The sequence below is a fragment of the Pistacia vera genome, unplaced genomic scaffold (assembly GCF_008641045.1).
Source record: "Pistacia vera cultivar Batoury unplaced genomic scaffold, PisVer_v2 Contig342, whole genome shotgun sequence".
Taxonomy (NCBI): Eukaryota; Viridiplantae; Streptophyta; class Magnoliopsida; order Sapindales; family Anacardiaceae; genus Pistacia; species Pistacia vera.
In genome coordinates, this window is record NW_022196160.1 from 1191066 (window position 1) to 1214603 (window position 23538).

At 34.5% G+C, this 23538-nt stretch overlaps 4 protein-coding genes across 6 annotated transcripts in view; 3 read left to right on the forward strand and 1 right to left on the reverse strand.

Annotated features, from left to right (window-relative positions):
* Positions 1–12810, forward strand: part of LOC116138556 (twinkle homolog protein, chloroplastic/mitochondrial-like) — a 46813-nt gene extending 34003 nt beyond the window's left edge. For 2 of the 3 annotated variants that reach the window (XM_031424273.1, XM_031424272.1), the window contains 4 exons: positions 10729–10780; positions 11069–11158; positions 11348–11428; positions 12272–12810. In XM_031424273.1, the coding sequence (XP_031280133.1) occupies positions 10729–10780; positions 11069–11158; positions 11348–11428; positions 12272–12388 (340 nt within the window). In that variant the 3' untranslated portion in view covers positions 12389–12810. Of the gene's footprint in view, positions 1–9970; positions 10242–10320; positions 10467–10558; positions 10615–10728; positions 10781–11068; positions 11159–11347; positions 11429–12271 lie in introns of those variants that run through there. The other variant, XM_031424270.1, reaches the window with a different exon arrangement.
* Positions 12811–13038: 228 nt separating this feature from the next.
* LOC116138557 (primase homolog protein-like) lies at positions 13039–14930 on the forward strand. The gene is made up of 5 exons (XM_031424274.1): positions 13039–13154; positions 13740–13787; positions 13902–13987; positions 14482–14542; positions 14803–14930. Exons 1-5 carry the CDS (start codon positions 13065–13067, stop codon positions 14899–14901), a joined length of 384 nt encoding a protein of 127 aa, XP_031280134.1. The 5' UTR covers positions 13039–13064; the 3' UTR covers positions 14902–14930.
* A 2406-nt stretch (positions 14931–17336) lies between these two features.
* Positions 17337–17744, reverse strand: LOC116138630 (ARS-binding protein 1-like). The gene has a single exon (XM_031424333.1). The coding sequence runs from the start codon at positions 17742–17744 to the stop codon at positions 17337–17339; it is 408 nt and encodes a 135-aa protein (XP_031280193.1).
* A 4079-nt stretch (positions 17745–21823) lies between these two features.
* Positions 21824–22293, forward strand: LOC116138631 (TMV resistance protein N-like). The gene is made up of 2 exons (XM_031424334.1): positions 21824–21893; positions 22025–22293. The coding sequence occupies exons 1-2, from the start codon at positions 21824–21826 to the stop codon at positions 22291–22293; spliced, it is 339 nt and encodes a 112-aa protein (XP_031280194.1).
* The last annotated feature ends 1245 nt before the right edge of the window (positions 22294–23538 follow it).

The following is a 23538-nucleotide window of genomic DNA, read 5'->3' on the forward strand; positions in this document are numbered from 1 at the left end:
GATGCCGGAATCCGACAGGGTTTAGCTGCGATTGGACCATGATTCGACATTATTTCGCCGGTCCAACCACGGTCCAATCCGGTTTAACTTCAAATAACGGTTTTTTGTATATGCCGGACCGGATTTGCCGCCGGTTGTCGATCGAACCGGTCCGACCGGGTTGTCTAGTCTGGTTTTCAGAACACTGATATTGAGGTCTCCTTTCCTTGGCAAAAGAAGTCCCAAGCCTGGACATCCCTTCAAATATTTGAGTACCTTCACTGCTGCATTCATGTGGGATTGCTTTGGGGGATGCATGAATTGGCTGAGGATTTGTACTGCATAGCTGATATCTGGTCAAGTCATGGTAAGATAAATGAGCCTTCTGACAAGCCATTGATAGTTGGAGCTATCTTCTAATAATGGATCAATCTTAGGGTTTTGGCTTTTCTCATCATATTCTTGTGTGGTGAGCTTAACATTTTGTTCTACGGGAATGACGCTTGGTTTGCATGCGGCTAGTCTTGAGTCTGCAATGAGTTCAAGTACATATTTCCGTTGGCTGAGGGATATTCCTTCTGAGGAACGAGCAATCTCAATACCCAGAAAATATTTTGGTGTCCCTAAATCTTTAATGTGGAATGTACTGTGAAGATACTTTTTAAATTCTGTGATTGCTTTCTCGTCATTTCCTGTAATGAGAATGTCATCCACATAAACTATGAGACTGATGAAAGACTCACCCTATTGTCTAGAAAATAAGGCATAATCATGTTTGGATTGATTGAATCCAATGGCTGTGAAAGCTTCTGTGAATTTTGCATTCCACTGCCGTGATGCTTGTTTTAGCCCATATAAAGATTTCCGTAATCGACATACAAGATGCTCTCCCTGATTGCGAAGATCGGGAGGAATATCTATATAAATCTCCTCATCAAGATCCCAATGAAGGAAGGCATTATGGAAGTTCATCTGATGAAGTGGCCAATCATGGTGAGAAGCTACAGAAAGGAATGTATGGACAGTGACATGTTTGGCTACCGGGGAGAATGTTTCCTGATAGTCAAATCCTTCCCGATGAGTGAAGCCTTTGGCAACAAGACGAGCTTTATACCTCTTGATGGAACCATCAGTACGATATTTTATCTTATGGACCCACTTACAACCAATAAGTTTCCTATGTGAGAGTCGGGAAACTAGGTCCCATGTGTGGTTGCTAACTAGAGCATTTAATTCTGTCTCCATGGCCTGACGCCAATAAGCATACGGGACGGCATCAGAAAAGGTGGCTGGTTCTCGATCAGCAGAAATATTGCTCATACAAAATCTGTGTCCAGGAGATAAGCTATCAAAACTAACATAATTGGATATGGGATAAGTGGTACCATTCACAGTGGAGCAAATGTAGTCAGCTATCCAGACAAGTGGTCGGGTAGTTCTGGAAGACTGGTGTAAAGGAACAGTAGCTGGTGAAGGAGTAGGAAGGTCCATATCTGTAAGTGAGGGAGGATCTTGGGAAGGATCCGTGGTGTGGGGACAGCTTGGAGCTGGATCAGGAACTATGGAGTCAGGATCCAAAGCAATGGTATGATCAGACTGTATAGTTGAGTAAATGGAATGGGAACCACAGTGATGGGAGACTCTGGCTGATGATCCAGTAAGGCAGGAGCGGATGGAGTGGATACAGTGTCAGTTGCCGAGAAGGGAAAAACACTCTCATGAAAGACAACATCTCTGCTAACAAAGAATTTGTTAAGTTGAGGATCATAAAGGTGATATCCTTTTTGGAGCATAGGGTAGCCCATGAAAACACATTTCCTGGCACGAGGAGCAAACTTGTCACGGGGAACCCACTATTATGGAATAACATAAACAACCAAAAACATGTAAGTGAGAGTTATCAGGTATCTTTCCAAACAGTAATTCAAAAGGAGTTTTACCTCTAATAACCGGTGAAGGCATGCGATTAATGAGATAGGTAGCAGTAATTACACATGCGCCCCAAAATTTGGCGGGGATATTGACTTGGTGTTTGAGGGCTCATGCTACTTCTAAGAGGTGACGGTGTTTTTGTTCAACAATCCTATTTTGTTGAGGAGTATAAATGCAGGAACTCTCGTGGAGAATCCCGTGGGAGAGGAACAAGGAAGAGCATTGCTGGTTAAAAAATTCTAAAGCATTGTCAGTCCTAACCCTTTGAACCCATGTTTGGACCATGGAGAGAAAGTTAAGAATATGGGAAAAAGCTTGAGCTTTGGATTGCATTAAGAATATCCAGGTTCCGCGAGAAAAATCATCTACGACTTTAAGAAAATACCTAGATCCATCATGATTAGGGACAGAGTATGGGCTCCAGATATCAAGATGAATTAGGGCAAAAGGGTGGTCAGTGGAGGATGTGCTAATGGGAAAACTTGTCCGTGGTTGTTTAGCAATGGGACAAATTGGACAATGAGAGTGAGGTATAGATGCACTATGACCCATTCTTTGATGAAAAATCAGAGATTTATTATTAAAATTGGCATTACAATAATTTTTATTACCAAGAAAAGAAAATGGCTCCCAGTAGTAGTCCCTGGTGGGCCTTACCCAAGCCCATCTGTTTGCCAGTCAAAGGGTCTTGAAAGGTACACATATTCGGAAGGAATTGCAATGTGCAATTATTGTCAATGCAAAATTTGGATACATATATGAGATTAAAATTGAAAGCAGGAACAAAAAGGACATTTCAGAGAGTTATGCTGTCAGTAAGTTTGACTATCCCTATGTGGGTTGCATTGGCAATATTGCCGTTTGGCATTCGAACAGATAATTGTGTAACAGTGTTTGTGTGTGATTGGAAATATTTAGGGTCACAAAGTATGTGATTACTAGCACCTGAGTCAATAATCCATAAATTACGGGAAATTGAATTACTAAAACAAAAAGATGTACCTGCATAACTTGCGGAAGCGTTGTTTGTTAGGAGTTGATTCAACATCTGGATAAGTTGAGTGATTTGTTCAGGTTTGATCAAGGATGATGGGGTCTCAGATCCTGAAGTGGTAGTGATAGTCACATTATTTGCAGTCAGAGGGCCCGTTTTATTCTTAGGGTAACCATGTAATTTCCAACATCTGGCCCGATTGTGATTTCACCTTTTGCAGTAGACACAATACATTTTTTTACTCGATCGGAAGATCCGGAACCATTTGAGCCATGTTGAGAGTTGATAAAATATAGGCCATTAGATGAATGCCAAGGGTTTGATCGGGTTGACTGTTGACCTGGTTGACTGCTTGTGGGCCGTCAGATTGCTCGAGTGAATCGTGGCCGTTCACGGCTTTGTATAAAAAAAGTTTTTCTTTCCCATTTGGAAACCCTAGCCGTAGCACTCCATCACCTCTTTTCTCCCTGTCTGCAGCGAAGGCCATGGAATCACCCAACTGTGGTGATTCCATGGAGGCTAGGCATTGGCTCTCGTCCTGGACAGCAAGCTAGTACGCCCGACGAAGGGACAGTGGTGAGGTTGCAGCCAACATCTGGGTGCGAAAGGCCAGAAAATTTTCTTTCAAGCCAAGGAGAAAATGGATTAAACGATCCTGTTCTTTGATATGTCGGAATTGTTGCAGGGTTTCCGATGGTCCACAGAAAGGATTAGTGACGACATCGAGCTCGTTCCATGGGGCTGAAAGTCGATTGTAATAGGCCATTACGGTCTGGTTTTGTTGCTTGACATCGACAAGATTTTGCCGTAAAGTGAAGAGTTTGGCCAGATCCAACTGGCCGTACATTTCTTTGATAAATCGCCAGAGTTCCTCGGCGATTTCAGTTGGGGGTAAACCGATGATAATCTCCTGGGTCAGGGAGTTGCCGATCCACGAGCGGACTAACATGTTACATCAGGTCCAAAGTTTGTGTAGATGGGGTTCTTCCGGTGGTGTGACGGTGCCATCGATAAATCCGTCTTTATCTTTATTAACGCCAGCCGGAAATCGCGGGCGCAGGTCACGTAGTTTTCGGTGTCGGTTTGAGAACGTGTTTAACTAGAACAAGTTCTGGTCCATTGGATGGGGAGGAATATAAAAGGTCGTCAGGCTCCGGCCGGCAAGATTAAGGCTGTAAAATCTGGAATTGGTAGGGAAATGGGTTCGGGCCAGTTTGACCCGAAAACCCGAAAGGAAAAGTGTTCGAGTCTGGGAGAGGATTTGGGTTTGGGTCCATTTGTGTGTGTGGGTTGGCTTGGCTGTTTGCTGGATCAGGCCCAATTGGGTTTGTTGGTTTGTAGCCATTTGGTTTGGAAGACTAACTCTTGAATTTGTTTTGCAGGAAAAAAAAAAAACAAACTATTGGTGCGTAACAGGGAGAGTGGCTGGCAGGACAACCTGCTCTGATACCATGTAAGAAGCTAGTGTGGTAGCAAGCACGAGGAGGCAACTAAGTTACCAAAGAGTGCAAGAGAGGCAAGAGAAGCAACCAAAGTTGCTGAGTATGCCGAGAAATTACCAGCAAGGAAGAAGAGAAAGAGAATAATTTTTGTATATATATTTTCATGTACAGAAGTTACAATTTATACAATTGTAAATGTAATATGTAAGGAAACCAAATAAAGGAAATAAATGTAGATCAATACATACAAGGCAATTACCTAAACTACATATTTGGAGATTACTACAAATCTTCTAAATATGGTCTGTACAGTCATTCACATGTCAACACCAGGGTTAATGGATGCTTATGCAGAGGCATCCAGCATGATTAGGCAGTATGGCTCTGCATATATACGTCTTGGTAATCTCCAGATTGCTTTAGAGTATTATGCACAAGCTGCTGCTACAGTTGGTGGGGGACAGTTGTCATGGACTGGGAGAGCTAATGCCGATCAGCAAAGGTAGAAAAGCTTAATGCTAAAGCAACTTCTTACTGAGCTATTATTACGAGATGGTGGAATCTATCTTTTACTTGGTTCAAGAGGTGCTGGAGAGGAAGGTGAATTGAAACGATTTTTGACTGATTTCAAAGGAAGACAGCAGTTTCTACTTGAAGCTGCTCGCCAGTGTCAGGAAGCTGGGCTGTATGACAAAGTAATTTTTCTACCCTTGCATTTTGATTTCTTTATTTTTGGATTGCATCTGAAATATTAATTAAGCATAATGAAGGATGAGTATCAACCAATTACTGGCAACTCATATAGGTTAATAACTCTGACATTGTCTTTGATATTTGTGGTCATGTACTTCTAGCTCACACATTTTGTAGTCTCTCATTGTTTTATATGTTCTTTGGCCCTTTTTCAATTGTATCAAGTGTCTTGTTTACCTTTCTGGTAAATGTATGTTTTACTTAGTTTGGATTTCTAATGGTTACTTGAATTTCATTGGCAGTCTTCAAGAGAGGGATCAGGTTCTAGAACAACAAACTGTATTGAGACAGCTGGAGGCAATATTGTCTATCCACAAGTTGGCGAGGTTAGGGCATTATTTAGATGCCTTGAGAGAGGTTGCCAAACTTCCGTTTCTTCCATTAGATCCACGAGCGCCAGATGTTACAGCTGAAGTGTTTCGGCATTTATCTCCTCACGTCCAAGCTTGCGTGCCAGACCTTTTGAAGGTTGCTCTAACTTGTGTGGACAATGTTACAGACACTGATGGATCACTTCGTGCCATGAGGGCAAAGGTATGCCTGAAATGAAAAAATCTATATCTCACTTCATGTCTCAGTGGTCAGATATGAATTCTCGTCTGTAAATTTAGTTCTTTTTATAGCCTCTTAGAGATCATATATCCAGAAGTTTAAGCCACAATCCGGCATTATTTTGGTATTTAATCATCCTCTTGATATTAATTGTTGAAATGGTTGAAAACTGAGAAAGCTTTCGATTGTTTAGTTTCGATTTGTACGAAAAGGTTGCTCGAAGCTTGTGAAGTTAGAGATTTTTCCTACATGTATTGTTTTCATAAGAAACATTTAGTTATAGAGATTAAAGCCAACTCAGATTTTCCATGTTGGTAATCTGCTGTCAATATATAAAATCTTCAACCACTGGAACTTACCCCGCATTATATTTACGTTTTTTTTTTTTTTTTTTTTTTAATAACTTTTTTTGATGAGATATGCTAACTGGTAAATTTTAGTTACTACCTCTGTGTTTTCTAGTATTACAGTCAGACTCTCAATTTAAGGGTTGTGATTTTGAAAATTATTCACAATCCACCCCGGATGCAAATGACGTTTAAAATCCCTTATCATCTAAGGGGCAATTCTGTCTTTTTATAAAGTTAAAATGACTGATTACCTTGGTACAAAAATATTAAGTCCTGTATAATTTAAGGATATTATTGTCTTTTCAATATTAAAAATTAAATAAAATTATTCCTTTTTTGTTCTTTTCTTTTTTCATATTTCTTCTTGCTCACCCCTTTCTCTTCTCCACTTCCATACCCTCATTTTAAGTGTTCCCTTCAATCTTCTTAAGCCAAATAAATACCTTATTCACCCTTGATTCCAATAAATTAATACACAATAAGGTTTTTTTTTCATCCGTTATAAATAGGTAAATACTAAAAAATATTAAATAAAAAAATGTAGAGCATATTAGCTTAAACATATTCCATATCTATTGTGTGGATATGTGTACGGTGTTAAATTCGATTTTTCATCGTTTAATTATAGTGTTGCGTTTTTTAAAATGGATTCCTGCTGAGTGGTGACTGGTGAGTAATTTTTTCAATAAATTAATAATTTAATAGTGAAGGAATGTTGAAAAGTCTATGATAATATAGAATAAGATACTATATGAATTAATAGAAGAATTTATGTAAATGTGTGATATTTGTTTAAAAACTATAATACTGAATTAAATAAGCACATAAATTGATCATGATATTTCAATTAATTGCAAGTATAATATTGTATTCCAAAGTTTTGGGGATCCTCACTTGCTTAAACTTTTAATTATTACATGTTCTATTTAGCATATAATGTTTCATAATATCTTTGAATTTTGTCATAATAGATTAACATAATTTAGACATGGAATCATTTCCATTGATTAAAAAAATTTTATATATGAATTATTAGGACACTACTCTATTAACATTATCTGTCCATATATATATATATATATATATAATTAGGAATTTATTTAAGATTTTAATTCATTCATATTTAACTACCAATAAGATAATTACAAAACTAAACCCATAAAATTAGGAAACATATTCATCTTGGAGTAGCCGCCAAGAAATTAATTAAATAATTACATAAATTAATACATATTAATGTCTAAATTACGGCAATAATCAAACTAAAATTGACACGAAACAGAAACACTAATATTCCATTTCTTGGAAAAGAAAATGGTTAGTCTCTAATACCTACAATACAAATCAAGGGTTAATTAACTACCATCTAGGTCAAAATCTACAACAGAATAAAATAAATATGGTCATTAATAATAATAATTAGCCATTATTTGTTTCCAGCAGCTCATCAATGCTCTCAAAAATGGCTGATTTTGATTGAATTTCAGGATCAATTTTTAGGGTTTGGAGATTTTCTCTTCGAACCAAACACTTGTCTTCTGAGCAGGGGTGGATCTAGACTATATTGAGACTGGGCCTCGAATTTAAAAAAAAAAAAATTATATATAATTTTTTTTGTATTTATGTTAATTTCAACTAAAAATATAAAATATAAATATTATATGCTATTACATTTTATTTTGACTGACCCTAACAAGAATTTCTGGATCTGTTACTGTTTTTTAGTACAATTTTTCTTGAATTATTGGAGATTCAAGAAGAGTTTGAAGCTCTTGAGATGGAGGCAATTCTTCTCTTTCCTGCATGAAAAAATATTGAAAGTTTTCGTGTTTTCAAAAATATAGAAAATGTTTTCGGAAAACAAAAATATATTGGCTCCATGAGTTGAAGAACTTTGACTTGAGCCTGCAAAAACTTGACGTATTTTGAAGCAGCTCGGAACATTTCAGCCGTGTTCATTCTGTGGCCGCCCGGAATCAGCTTTCCCAGCTCTTGCGTCTTCTCCGTAATCTTCCTTCTTCTCTGTCGCGCCGCGACGCTTCGCGCCGACAAGCTCACCCCAGTTGGTTTCTTTGTGCTACTCACGTGATCAGTACTACCACTCTTCTCAAAACTGAAACCTGCCAGCGAAGGAGTTGGAATCTCTGGCAGGAATTCAGGAAGAGGCGGTGGCGCTGGAGGATTAATCACATTTGAGACACACCCGGAGAAGAATTCAGGCGAAAAAGTAACCGAATGATGATCAACGTCAACCGCATCTCCATAATAGCTCTTCTGCCGCTTCGGATAATTATGATGACACTCAAAGTCTTCAAGAGGGAAGATGAAATTATCAGGAAGAGAAGAAGAAGAGAAGTATTGATGATCAGATTCAGAGGTGTTAAAGACTTGATTATCATCGTTTAACAACAATGGAAACTGGTTGTAACTATGATCAGATAAAGTATCCGAAACATAATCATAATCGAAACCAAAATCATTGTTGCTGAAACTGAACAAGTTGAAGTAGTAATCGAAGTCGTCCTCGAATTCTCCAGCTGCCTGTTGTTGGAAGCTTAACATTTCTGGGTTGAAAAAATGTTGAAGATCAGTGTACTGATCCCGTGCACTCAAACTCAAAGCCATTACGTTAAAGTTACTGTACGAACAAAGAGAAAGAAAACTTGAAGTCAAAGGAACGAAGAAGAGAAAAGAAAGAGAGAGAGAGAGAGAGAAATTTAGAAAATACCTGCAACTGTAGTAGATTAATTTAAAGATATTGTCTTTTTGTTTATTGAATTGAAGGAGAATTTAATATCAAAATAAAATTAACGAACTGGAGAAGAAAGTGGGGGGATGAGTTTCAGGGTTTTGGCGGAGAGAAAAAAGGAGATTAAGGAGTAAACCACCTCCTGATTAGTAGGGTTAATCAGGGACACGTGGAGAGTTCTTATTGGTTGTTTGTGGGTTAATTAAGAAACCGTTATGGATAATGGCGACTACCTACCTGCTGCTTGCTCGTGTTTAACCTTCCTTACAATTAACCAACGGTTACTCTTAATTAATAATTTTTCTTTTGCTCAAATGCTGTTAATTAATTACAATAATTGTATTTAAGGATGAAATATCAATAAAATTATACTTATAATTTTTTCATATAATTTTTTTTATATAATCCTAAGTTAATAACTTGCAATTGATCAGTTTATATTTGGACAGACGGAACCCACTACGAACTTTCTAATCACGAACTGTCAGGTTATTTGAAAAAGTTATAAGTGTAATACTATTCATGATTAATTAATCAAAGGAGTTATTTATTATTTTATTTTTTTTCATAGTAATTAAGTAAAAATTAATATAATGTGGGATTAAATTGATTAATCTAGGGTTTTGTTGCAAAATGGAAGTCTAATACAATCTTTATATTGTATAGTATTATTCTTTTTTTTTTAATTAAAAACTAATTTTAATGTCTTAATTATGATTATATATAATTAATCTCTTTAACTAGTCTATCATTTACCACAGTCATCACTGCATATTTTAAGCACTTAATGTTAATTTAAATTCACCGTATGCATTTATTTATTCTACAATCAATTGCAAATGACAATTAATTCATTATTTACTGAAGAGAAAGAAAAAAAAAAGACAAACATCTACATAGTTTATTTAATTTAATAATATATATATACCCTCATTTTTTAAAAATATATATTTTGAATTTCTTTATTTTTTAGTTTCTATAAATTTAAAAAATAAATTGTTGTGAAGGATTAGGAGTTTTGTTTCTTTTTATTTTATTTTTAAGTATTGAATTATATAATTGCTTTTAATTTAGAAATTTCTAAAATTTTGATTTTTTTTCAATTCAGAAAATTTTCACTTCTTAATTAATTTAATAAATTTCCTCTTTCTCCATTATCTATTTCACAATTTACGGTGGTTTAAATGTGATTTATTATTTATTTTTTAGCGGCCATAGCTCCGCCATAGCATGTGGTTGCAAAGCGGCCAATTTGAGCTAACAAACAAGCTACAGACACAATAACAACACAAAATTATCGTACGAATTCATATCTCCTAAACAGCTTCCTCATTTTCATATGATAGAGAAGAGTTAAAGGTTGAAGCTTCAAACTCAGTTGAACAAAATAAATATGCCCTTTGGTATAATTCACAGGTGTTACTTTTCATTCCCAACATTACCCAGAAGAAGACTAAACCCTGTTTGGTCTCGCCAAGCCCACGTCCCCGGCAATTCCTTTTCCCCAAAATCATGCATTATTTGCTCCCATTACTTCGTAAATTTGATGGGTTCTTCTTGTTTTATAAGATAATAAGGTGGAGCTCACAGAAAAAGTGAGTGGCATCGATGGTAATTTGAAACTTGAGAAAGTAAAACAGAAATTGGAGCTTGTTGGGATAATTTGCAACGATTCTTGTATTCCTGGACAGTATAATCGCTTGTTTTGTCCACAGATGTGTGTTTCTTGTAGCTTCATTGTTACCTTTATATGTTGTTGTTCTTGTTTTAATTTTGGTTTGAATATTGAATGGTTCTCTGGCTTTAGTGTAAAGGAGGTCAGTCAATGGAGAGAAGTTTGTCTCTTCATATAATCCAAGATTGGTAAGCGGAAAGCTGCCTTTTTTTTATAAAAAAAAAAAAAAAAATTAATTTGATTTATTTGTGTAGAATCTTTTGTGAGTGGTGGTCGACTGGGTTGGATTTCACTTGTTGTAGGGATTTTGCAATGTGGAGGTGTTTTCGAGCTAATTGTGGATGGGCAGGCCAGGTAATCCCTTCTTGAAGAAGTACTTCTCCTTCTTGTAGTAGTACTTCCGCTTCTTGTTGAAGTACTACGGCTTCTTGTTGAAGTACTTCTGCTTTTGACTATCAAAAAGACAGGTTAAAAGCTCTCAACCTTACATTTCAAGTTTTCCTTCTTATAAGTTCATAATCAATATGCTAAACCATTTCATAAATCCAAATGCAATTCCTGCTTGTAAGATTGTAACGAGCGTTTGTCTGACCTAAATTTGGTGTATGCTATTTCTTGGTCAATTGATAACTTCGGTTGTAGGCCTTTGCAGACAGCAACAACAATACAAAAGTTTTGTCATCAAAACAAATGACAGAAAATAGCTTAGGATTAGAACCACTGGGTGACAAGGCATGTATGCTGACTTCTCTTCTTATATTTCTTTTGATTTTTATGAGCTTCTTTCTTTCGTTGTTGAATTATACCATATTCGAGGAATTGCCAAGTTATGTCTTGCGAGAGTCTAAATCCTCTTAATTGAGAGTCCTTATTCGTTGAGCTTGATAATGATTCAGAATTTATATTCTGTCTTTGTTTCAGCTAATTGCATATTTTGCTGAGTGGATGATATCTGAGGGAACTCTCCAGAGAAATTCTGTTATGCAGTTATCTGGTGATCAGGTTCCTTTTCAACTGCAGCTACTTAGTTCTTATCATTAATCTTTTGATTTAATTCTTATCTTTTATATTATAAAATGTGATTTTGAGGTTGAACAATTTTTAGAATGATACCATGGATGACTGAAAATAGATTATAGTCAGGGAAAAGTTTATTGGAATTCTTGTTGAAGTAAAATGCATTGAAACAACCCTAATCTAATATCAGGTACTATGAATCCCTTTCGAAAGATTGGTTCTTAGTATAATTAGTTCAATTATAAAATTTGACAAGCACAAGATAATGTATCTTGCTATCATTTATTTGATTGAGTAAGGTTGTGCCCTGTTAAAGCTAGTTGGCCATGTGATTGTGACAGAAGCCAAGGTGTAGGAAATGATTGCAACTAGTGGGCAAGATAGATTCTTGTTGAAGTAGCTTTTTAAACTCCTTTGAAAATATCATTCGGTAATGAAAATGGATTCACATTTGGGATCACTTGTTCCAATCTTGAACAATTAGGGTATGTCACGATATGATAACTATGGATTTGATCAACTAAGTTTGTAAGAGTTAATTTACCTAACTCCTCACTGCATTCAGTCTCCTTTCTATTCCCATTGGCATGTGGATGTTAGCAGTTGTTGACGTAATGCACTATTTTTTCTTTGTCCCATGGTTTTGATTAATCTATTGAGTTTTTGGCTATATTTACTTATCAGTGTAATATAGTATCTTAACATTTTTATTCTCAACTATGCACATGGTGAGCGCTGTGAACCTCAGATAAGATATCTACATGTATGATGATTCTTTCCCTCATCTTGAGTTTGCTTTCTAACCACTAATAAAATTTTTGTAAACAGGCTGTCATAGCTTTCCCTTTTAGACAAAATGGGGTGCTAGTTGGTTGCAAGTACCGAACCTGCCGGGAGAAAAAAATTTGGCAGGTATTTGTGCTAATCCTGTCCTTGGATTGTTGAATGGGTAAATATAGTTTGATATACCAATGGAATGGCAGAGATATAAGTGGGAAATATTTGATATAGCACAGCCACATAAAATGCTATAATTAATGTGTTTTGGCTTTTAGAAAAGCAATTCCAGAGAGGTGATTAAGATCACATGGTAACTGACTCCCAAGTCCTAGATTGATGGATTCTCTCACTGCACTCTGAACTATCCACAAACAATATCCTAAGATCACTCCTAGTTCTGGTAAGAATAGTAATATGGAAAAAATGGGTTGGCACAGCCCATTTTACATGTCCAGTTCTAGCCTATGGTTTCAGTTTAAGTTCTTTATTCCTATGCTTAAGGAGCTGTTTCTTTCATTTGTTGTGTGGGGATAGTGAATTTGTCCGTAGTACATTAAAGTGCCATTTCAGTACCTGTCATTCTTGTTTTGTCAATCTATAATCAAGTGTAGCTGCATTGTATTCTGATTTTCTTGTTGGATTGTTGCTTTCATTTCAGGAGAGGGGCACAGAGAAATAGTTATTTGGACTTGATGATATAAAGGAAGCTGCTGAAATCATCATTGTAAATACCGCCAAATCATGCTTCGGTTTCTTTTACTGAGTAATTTAAATCTCTTTCTCTACTGATTTTTATTATTTGATGCTGATCATAGGTTGAAGGTGAAATGATAAGCTTGCGATGGAGGAAGCTGGCTTCCTAAATTGTGTAAGTGTTCCTTGTGGAGCACCACAAAAGGCTTCTGCCAGAGAATTACCACCACGGGAAAAGGTTTGGTTCGAGACTTGGAAATTTTGGAGCCTGTGATGATGATTTATACAAATTTATTAATTTCCTTTATGCAAAGAAGTATATATAGCATCATTAAAAGACCTTTTATTAATTGGCAAATATGAAAGAACTTTGATATTTTTCCTGAATGTAAATGCATCCCCACATTTAACTCAAATTCTTAAGTATCCAATAAATTATTGCTTTGAATTAAGATATCACATTGAATTGGATTTAGCTTCTCTTTCACAAAGCCATCGATTCCATTCTATCTGTAGCCCATTTAAGTTTTCTAAATTTGCTTTGAATTAACATATATTTTGTATTATGTGTTCATTGCCAAGAAATATTGCATAATGTAAGTGGTTGATAAAAATAGTTCTTCCATTCTATATAAGGTTTGATTGCATCTTCCTTATGCAAGAGTAACAAATTATTCATTGATATTTTTATTTTTTATTTTGACTTGCAATTAGTGTCTTGTATTTAATTTAAAGTCATTTTTTGCTGTATGTTGTGGTTATTTTTTTCTTTTTTTTAATATTTGTTTACAATTTCTTTTCTGCTTGTTGTTTGAGAACATAGGACACGGGATATCAGTATATATGGAACTGCAAAGAGCACTTGGATAAGGTAAACTTAATACATATGCATGCTTTAGTGATAGAGCCAATATGCAAATTTGTATTGGTCTTCCTCTTTTCATTGCTTGTTATTATTTCTTAAAAGCGTTAATAAATCTTGTAGGTTTCTCGCATTATCCTGGCAACTGATGGTGATGTACCCGGCCAAGCCTTGGCTGAAGAGCTAGCACGCCGTCTTGGAAAAGAGAGGTTTCAATTATAAATTAATTCCTTTCATGTACTTCAGAAACTTATACATTCTTCTAGAAACTTATATATGAAAATCATCTATTCCACAAATGCTTTCAATTATTAAATTCATGTGCAATATTACTTTGATTTAGTGCTATATCAAATAAGTGGGAAATATTTGATATAGCACAGTGATTGATAGCAGAGTACGTATATCACTTTCACGCACAACAGCCTACTTATCAATAGTCCAAAATTTATAGCTTTCGGTTTAATTGGCACTGAATTATCAAATTGATGGTGCGAAATCTTGACCTGGTGAAACCTTAATGTAGGCAATATCTTTAGTAATAGTAGTATAAAATGGTATCTTTACTACAATATTACGCCCTGTCTGATTATCATCATCATGTTTTAGGTTTAACGACCGAATTCTGTTTATAGTGCCCTCCAAAAGTAGTATCCATATACTTAGAGTTATCTCTTCATGTAGTTTGTTTGTCGGTTTTCAGATGCTGGCGTGTCCAATGGCCGAAGAAAGATGAGCTCTGTTGCTTCAATGATGCAAATGAGGTTTTTGGTTCTCATTTCCTCCTTTCCTCTCCTGTTTTCCTTTGGAAGCAAGCGATAATGTAGTTTTACTGTATTTGGTTATGTCCACTATTCTACGCCTTTGCCGTCTGGCTTTTGTTCTGCACTTTCTCTCATGATTTATTTATTCATGAATCTTACTGTCCTCATTGATTGGAGGGCTTGGACTGTAACTTTTTTATTCTGTTTCTAAAGGACAATCTGCATATGTTCTTACTACTTCGTTTGGTTCATGGCCATAGGTTCTCAAGTTTCTGGGTGGAGATGCTCTGAAGGAAGTAATTGAAAATGCGGAGTTGTATCAGCTACAAGTTCCAGACCGAGCAATGCAGTGTACATAAAGCTCATATGAAACACATTAATTAAAGACTTTATTTTTTTTTCTTTAATTTTTTTTTTCAAATAGCTGTTTATGAACTTTTTCTTGAATCAATAGAAGATAACTGATTATATTGTTCATATTTTCATTTCAAATTTCTGGTAAAGATTTGCAGCAAATTGCCGGTCTTGTCTTCGAACAAACAGATTGCATAACTTTTTTCCTTGAATATTTTTCATATCAAAAGATTTTCTCTTGAATTTTTTTTTGTAGTGAATTCGATATTTTTTCTCGTGGACTCAAAAGATATCATTTGGACTCAAAAGATATCATTTATATATTCAAACCTCTAAGCTGAAAGACATCTAACATTTAATCTTTATTTCGTTATGTCAATAATGTTACATGGTTTATGTAATAATAACATTACTTTATCATGTCGTGTATTACATGTCAATTACCAATTTTTATTGATTATTGTTAATAATAATTATCAATTCTGTTCTGGGCCAGAAAGCCCAATGGATTGGGACAGGTTAAAAGTTAGTAAAATGTGTATGTGCCATGAGATATATCTTTAAAAGCCAGTAAAAGCTCTAAATAAAAGGGGATCCAAATTTTGTACATACTATCCTGAACCCACTCGATATGCAGTTTAACCTAACTTTTATACCATTACTAAGTCATTTGATGTTTTAACCCTATCATATTCTTTGTATCTTAGATTTAAAAAGATCTTGTGAAAAGTTGGAACAAAATTTTGTATCTTTGCAATCTTAATTCCGTCTTTTGTAGATGAAAATAGACATCCAACTTAATTCCTGGAAATAAATAAAAGACTTATTTGTGTGAAAAGAATTTGTGAAAGAAAAACTTTCCGAATCTCTTGAAAGTTGAAATGAGACTTTATTGTGTGAAAGGACTTTAAGAACCTTTGAGAAATGAGATTATCATTCATTAATTACTTGAACGTTTCTTACAAATTAATGAGGTTCAATTTAATGGAGAAAGAGATTTTCTTTTCATATGTAAAATAATTTACAAATTAAACAATTTGAGAAGATATTTTCTTTTCATTTAATGACAGTAGAACCTCTTTATATTGATACTCTATATAGGAATAAACTCTACATAGTCATAAAAAAATTCTATTCCCAATTTAGGATAGTTATAAATAAGAATAAACTCTACATTGTAATAAGTTATAATTTTTTTAATTCCCGTCTTAAGGAAAGTTGCCTCCACATAGTAATAATTATTTGTATATTGCAAAAAAAATATATGCTATGTTACATTAAAGGTTTATGATGAAATAAAATATTTATCTAAAGTTGTTTGGGACAATGATTTATGCTTTAGAGTTGTTACCAAATCTTCTAACTTACGGGAATATAATAACTCGCTAGCATGGACACCTTCTTGTTGAAGCCAAAATATTTCTAGCTTCTTAAGCATCTTTAGAGCTTCATGGCACGGAACTTTTTGCATTTCCATACTATCATCCTCAGGATTATTTCCTTTCTCTTCTTGTCTAATTGCATCAATGATTTCTTCTTCAATTAAAGCATATACGACTTGTTGCTCATTTGGATGATCGAGGAAGACATTAATATCCATTCGATTAGTGTAGTGAAGTTGTCGAATTTGATCACTCAATTCTGCAATGACTTTTCTATTCTCTTCATTCACTTCATTTGTAACTTGCAATTCATCGACATCGGAGGTCCTAATTTTGCAATGCTTAAAACAATTGATAATTGTTTGTGGCTTCACATCAATTGACCATGCAACGACTGCATTTACAATTCCATCAAGGATACTTATCTTTTCTGGTTCCAATACATGATCTTCTATCCGTTTCAAAAGTAAGCGATTAAAGAGCTGCCGATAATAACCTTTGAAATTTCTAATAATGCCTGCATCACATGGTTGGATTTTGGAAGTGCTAGCTGGTGGTAGGAACAGAACAGTTGTGTGATGAAGTGGGGGGAGATTCTCCTTTTTGCCATGTGCGGTACAATTATCCAATATAAGCAAGACATTTCTATCCAAACGGCTATCAAACCACTTAAGCCATTCCATAAAAAACAAAGATGTCATCCATGCATTTGAATTCGCTCGATACTTGCAATTAAGATTATCACGGTTAACATTATTAAAGCATCTTGGATTAAGAAACTTACTGATGACCCAAAGCGGAAATTTGTCAGAGTCATTGCCATTACAACAAATAACAATTGTAATCCTCTCTTTGTTCTGGTTTCGGCCCTCCAACTGCTTTGTTGCAAGAGAGTTATCTGCTTGCATTCAATAAAATAAGCCAGTTTCATCCATATTATAAATGTCTTTCCAAGCCCATTTGTCTAATTCCTCTCTTATTGATGGCAAACTAGCTTCAATTTTCTCCATATTAACTGAACCACTTTCCCTAAAACGACGAAAGGAATGAATTGCATGTCATTGCTTGAACTTTTCCAACCATCCATTTGAAAATCCAAACAAGGTAGCTTCGGGATAGAGTTTCCTTAGAAAAATATTTCCCTTCTCTTTTAACAATTCACCATTCATATTGACATGCTCTTGATGGCATACAAACCATTCATAGAGGGCAGACTCCATTGCTGGATACTTTACCATCTTTGAACGTTTTGTGTTTGGGTTCAACAATCCTTCTTCTTGAAGGAGGTCAGATGATCCTTTGAGTGTTTTAGATATTGTTGCTTGTGATACCTTAAGACCATGAGTATCTTCTAACCACTTCACAAGATCTTTCTGCTTCCAACTAGGGTTTGATTCTTCCATTTTGCACAATTCAACACGAATACTTTCAGTCAATTGAGTTCGTGTATTAACTTTGGGTGGCATGATTGATTTGGTAGAGGAAGAAGAAAGGTATCACTTGAATTGGTGGAAGATTTTATTGAAAACTTGATTGAATCAGTTGAACCATAACAACCCCATTTATAGTAGGCTAATCATAATTCTACTAGGATAAGTAAATAAGAAATTCTAATACTACTACTAAAACAATGAATTGAAATCTTACTAATACTAAAACATGAATTGAAATCCTGGTACTACCAAAACATGAATTTTAAAATAGGAAATTAAGTAATATTAAAAGTAAATAGGAAATCCTAATACTACCAAAACATAAATTATAAAATAAGAAACAAGTAATATTAAAAGTAAATAAGAAATCCTAATGCTACTAAAATAATTAATTGAAGTTCTAATATATACTACTAAAACATGAATTATAAAATAAGAAATAAAAATAGTTTTTTTTTAACTATACCTCTATTAAGTTATAACCTCCTTATAGTAATAAATTAGTTTGATCCCAATATTATGACTATAGAGAGATTTTACTGTAATAGCTAACTTTCTCGAAGACGATGATAGGTTTTGTCAATCAATCTATTAATTGTTTCGAAATTTTCTCTCATTCTAAGTCAACATGAGCGCACCTTCCGAGAAATGGGATATACACTCAATTTTTTTTATTTTAATAATTACATGAAAGTGTATATTAATAATACAGCAAGAGACATGGATCCCCCCTTTTAAATCAAAAGTAAAGAAAGTAAAGAAACTTCAAGGAAATTTGGCATATTCCTTCTCCTTGAAGAAATTACTTGAAATTTGCACCAAACTTTCGTGAAAGGCTCATTGAATTACACAAGCACATCGCTGTCTTGGTTATATAATTTTAAAATTTTGTGCACTGTTTACATAAAAAGTAAGGGTTTGTGATTACTGGTTGCAAAATAGGAATATAAACAAATAAAATGTGTATGTGTTATAAGATATATCTTTAAAAGCTAGTAAAAGCTCTAATGAAAAATGGATCCAAATTTTGTACATACTATCCTAAACCCACTTGATATGCAGTTTAACCTAACTTCTATACCATTACTAAGTCATTTGATGTTTTAACCCTATCATCTTCTTTGTATCTTGGATTTAAAAAAAGATCTTGTGAAAAGTTGCTACAAAATTTTGTATCTTTTGTAAGGCCTACATCGCGATACGTAGCTTTATGTATTCTCTAATACCCTTAGTTGAATTTTGTTAAAGGTATCTTGAACAAGTGTGAAGAAAATGCCTTAAAATTTTATTAGGGGTAAAATGGTAATTTAACTTATAATTAGTTGAAAAAGTGGGGAGTGAAAAGAGATAGAATTTCATGGAGAAGTTAATAAAAATGAGGGCATTATTGTAATTGATTAAGGGACATAGATGGAATTTTATAGAAAGTACAAGGGCAAAATGGGAAAGTATAAGTAATAAATGAGATATTTGGAGTTCATTCTTGAAAACTCTATCATTCTCTACTCCCTCACACGCCACTTTCATCTCCAAATTCTCTCATTTTCTTCATCAAATTTCCAAGGCAATTGAGAGGATTTTTGGTTGGATTTTGGTAGATATTCAATCCTAAGCATCCAAAGGTAAGAGTTATTGTAATATGATGTGAGATTAATTTTTAAAGTGTTGAATTCTTATAGTTATATGCTTAGGGTTTAAGAAGAAGAGGGGATCTACCCAAAGAGAGAGTTTCTAGTGTGGAACTACCCAAGATCAAGGTAAATAAATCTAACCCTAAGTTTGATTTAAGTAAGTTTGTAGAGATTTGTACATGTATGTATGTGCTTATGTTTTTGAGAAGTTTTGATGAGAGTAATACTTGATGAAAATTAAAATTCAGCCATGAGAATGTAGACTTTGCCTATATGGTGATTGATGGAAGTTTGGTTGAATTTAGAAAGAGTCTGAGTAGACTTTATAAAGTGTAGTTTCCTGGCCAGGTTTAGTGTTTAATGGAGTTTTGCCCAAATATTGGTGGCTTGAGAAAGAAGTAGAAGTGTAGCCAAATAGAGTTTGAGTATGCATGCAATTTATTTGATGAAAATCCTAAGAGAAAACATGTTACCATGGCTGCCCTGTCACAGCCGTGACCTTTTGAGTGATTTTTGGACATCTTACCGATTGAACTGGGTTGAGACTTAAACATGAAAGTTGTAGCCCTGTCTCTACGCTTTAAAATGAGACCAAGATCGTAGCAATCCGATGTGTGTAACTTGAGATATGCCTTCTTGAATATGACCTGTGCAAAATAACTACCTCAAAATATTTTGTAGTCTAATAATCTATGATTGATTTCAAGTATGGGAATGTTGTTGGTAGAAAATACTAGTTTTCTAATGATATTTTTATATGCCATAATGCATTCTCACATTCTCACATTTGCATTTAGAAAGAATAGCAAAGAATGAGCATAGTTCCATGCACATACACATGGAAGAGAATAGTAAAGAATAAAGAAAAAGAAAGAAAAGAATTAATTGTAAAAAATAAGAGAAGAGAAGGTTGTTGCGATAGGGAACCTGTGAGTGACAGAGAAGAATAGTCCCACATACATGCTGCCTTCAGTGAGCGGCCTCAGAATCAGAAAGAAGTAAGTGTACAGTTCGTTAGAAGTGTATGTGGATGAGAACTGTACCAACAGAATTTACCTACATGCACGCCGCCTTTAGTGAGCGGCCTCAGAATCAGAAAGAAGAGTTGTACAGTCCGATAGAAGTGCATGTAGATGAGGATTGTATTCACTCACATGGCCAGGGTTCCGAATCCATGCCTCAGTCGAGTTCGATCAGCATAAAAAGAAAGAATAGAAAGAAAGAAAGAAAGAGTAGAACACAGAAAGAAAGAAAGAATCGAACAGAGAAAGAAAGAACGAAATAGAAAGAAAGAAAGAATAGAACGAAAGAAAGAGTAGAACACACAAAGAAAGAACAGAACAGAAAGAAAGAAATAATAGAACACAGAAAGAAAGAACATAATAGAAAGAAAGAAGAGAAACAGAAAACCGAAAAGAAATTGCGTTCTTTATGCATTTATGCACATGCATCATGTCATTCATATTATTCAGAATTAGTTTCTCCAATTGTGCTTACATGTTAGTAAGTGAGAAATAAGAATAGAGAAAGAACAGAGAGATAGAACAGAAAAAGAATAGAGAAAGAACAGACAGATAGAACAGAAAAAGAATAGAGAAAGAACATAGAGAAAGGATAGAAAAGAATAGAGAAGAAGAGAGAAGTGTGATGTAAGGAAAGAATTCAGAATATGAGCAACGGAGATAGAAGGGTAGCATAGCGGGTTTACTTACTGAGCAATTAGTGCTCACCCCGTTGTTTTCAATATTTTTGCAGGTAGTAGATGAGATGCGGTCGCTTGGAATGTCAAGATGCGGAAGGGTCGAGCAACACTGTCGAGCTTCTTGAGAAATTTATTTACACTATGTATAGTTTTGTATATATAAAGAAAAATTGAGGCTATTATTTTATACTCATCTACATGTATATTTTCGTAATATATATTTAGTGAGTTTTACTGTTTATTTTACGAGTATACTAGCTAGAGAGAGAGTCATTACACTATGTCACTCACGGGATGTAACACCTACTGAAAACTAGTACAATGCATGCAATTAACAATGGAAAATTGGGCCCAAAAAGTTTCTTTTCATTACAATTCACATGTCTTTTATACACAAAGGTTACTGTTTACAAAAGTGCATTTCAAAAGACAAAATAGGGGAACAGTGTAGCTATTGCTCCTCGCGCGCCGACGCCCCTCCAACCGCATCATCACCTAGAACCTGCATCCACAAAGGAAAATAACGGGGTGAGCACAAATAATGCTCAGTAAGTAAAACTCTCTAACTGTCTGTCCCCGTGTGTGACTCTTAATTCTTTCCTTTTCTAATTCTGTTTCTATTTNAAATTTGCACAAAACTTCGTGGAAGGTTCATTGAATTACGCAAGCATATCACTGTCTTGGTTATATAATTTTAAAATTCTGTGCATTACTTACATACGCAGAGTTCAAAACTATCTCTTCTCTAAGTAGTCTTTCATCAAGTGTGAAGTGTAATAATGGCTTCATCATCATCTTCTTCTTCTTACGGAGTTTCTCAAAAATATCATGTTTTTCTTAGTTTTAGAGGTGAGGATACACGTGACAACTTTATAAGCCATCTCTATGCAGCTCTCTGTTCAAAGAAAATCAACACTTTCATAGAGGAGATGAAATTTCAGAAACACTTTTGAATGTGATCGAAGAATCAATAATCGCAGTTATTGTCTTCTCAAAAGGTTATGTCACATCTAGATGGTGTCGTGAAGAACTCACAAAGATCACTGAATGCAAGAAAGCGAGAGATCTGATGGTAGTGCCAGTTTTCTATCACGTGAATCCATCAGAAGTAAGAAATCAAATTGGAACATTTGGAGAAGCATTTGTGAACCATGAAGAAAAGCAGAGCTCAGAGAAGGTGATGAGATGGAGGCATGCTTTGAATGAAACAACTAATCTATCTGGATTTGATTCAAGTAACATTAGGTAATTGTACGTTAATTGAATTTCCCAATTACAATTACTTTTTGCAGATATTTAAGTGTGCTCAATGGATGAGGACTTCTCTTCTTTATTTGGGGAAAATAAATTTATTTATTATATATAAAACTGACAAAAAATATTGCTAGTATTTAGATATTTAATATGGATCATTAATGAAAAAATCTGTAATTAAAATATTTAAATGTGAAAAATTAAATTCTAAAACTATAATATTTAAGAAAATTCAAGTACATGAATTTTAAGATATTGTAGATTATTTAATATTTATATATATCTTGGAAGGATACAATTAATAGGGGACTCAAAATGTTTTAAAAAATAATAATAAAATGAAATCAGTTTATATTTTTATTTCAATAAATTTAATTATGGATAAATGTGGTGTTAAACTATTATAGAGTATGTGGTAATTGAGTTGAACCGGACATTCTTATGAGCTAAACAAAAATACAAAACTATGAATTTTACTTTTGTTATGGTTCTTTCAATGAAAGATTGTTAGATTAACATTAGGTAAATGTTTTGGAATGTATCCATTATATTGTTTTCTCTTAATTCAAATGCTTTGTTTGCATAGATATTGTAATTAAAAAGCATTGTATTTTTCTATTTTGATTTAATTAAACTTACTAAAGTGTTTTATATTTTGCTAGGCGTGAAGCTGTGTTAATAGAGGAAATTGTCAAAAAAATATTGGAAGAACTGAATAAAATGTCCTCGAGTGAAAACAAGGACCTCGTTGGGATAGAATCAAAAATAGAGAAACTTGAATTGCTATTATGTCTTGAGTTAAAAGATGTTTACAGAAGTGTTGGGATTTGGGGAATAGGTGGTATAGGCAAGACAACTCTTGCTCGTGCATTATTCACCAAAATCTCAAGTCAATTTGAGAGTGTTCACTTTCAAAATGTCAGGGAAAAGTCGGAAAAAATTGGATTAATTTGTTTGCGTGAAGAACTTCTTTATGCAATATTAGAAGATCAATGGGCTATTTTAGAGTCCACCTTCACCAAAAGTAGGTTTCACGATAAGAAAATTCTCATTGTTTTTGATGATGTGACATGTTCAGAGCAAATAAAAAAGTTAATTGGAGATCTTGAATGTTTGGGTCCGGGAAGTCGAGTCATTATTACAGGAAGAGATAAACAAGTGCTTAAAACTTGTGGAGTAAGTCATGGTAACACATATAGAGTTGAGAGATTACCATTTAAAGAATCTCTTATACTTTTTA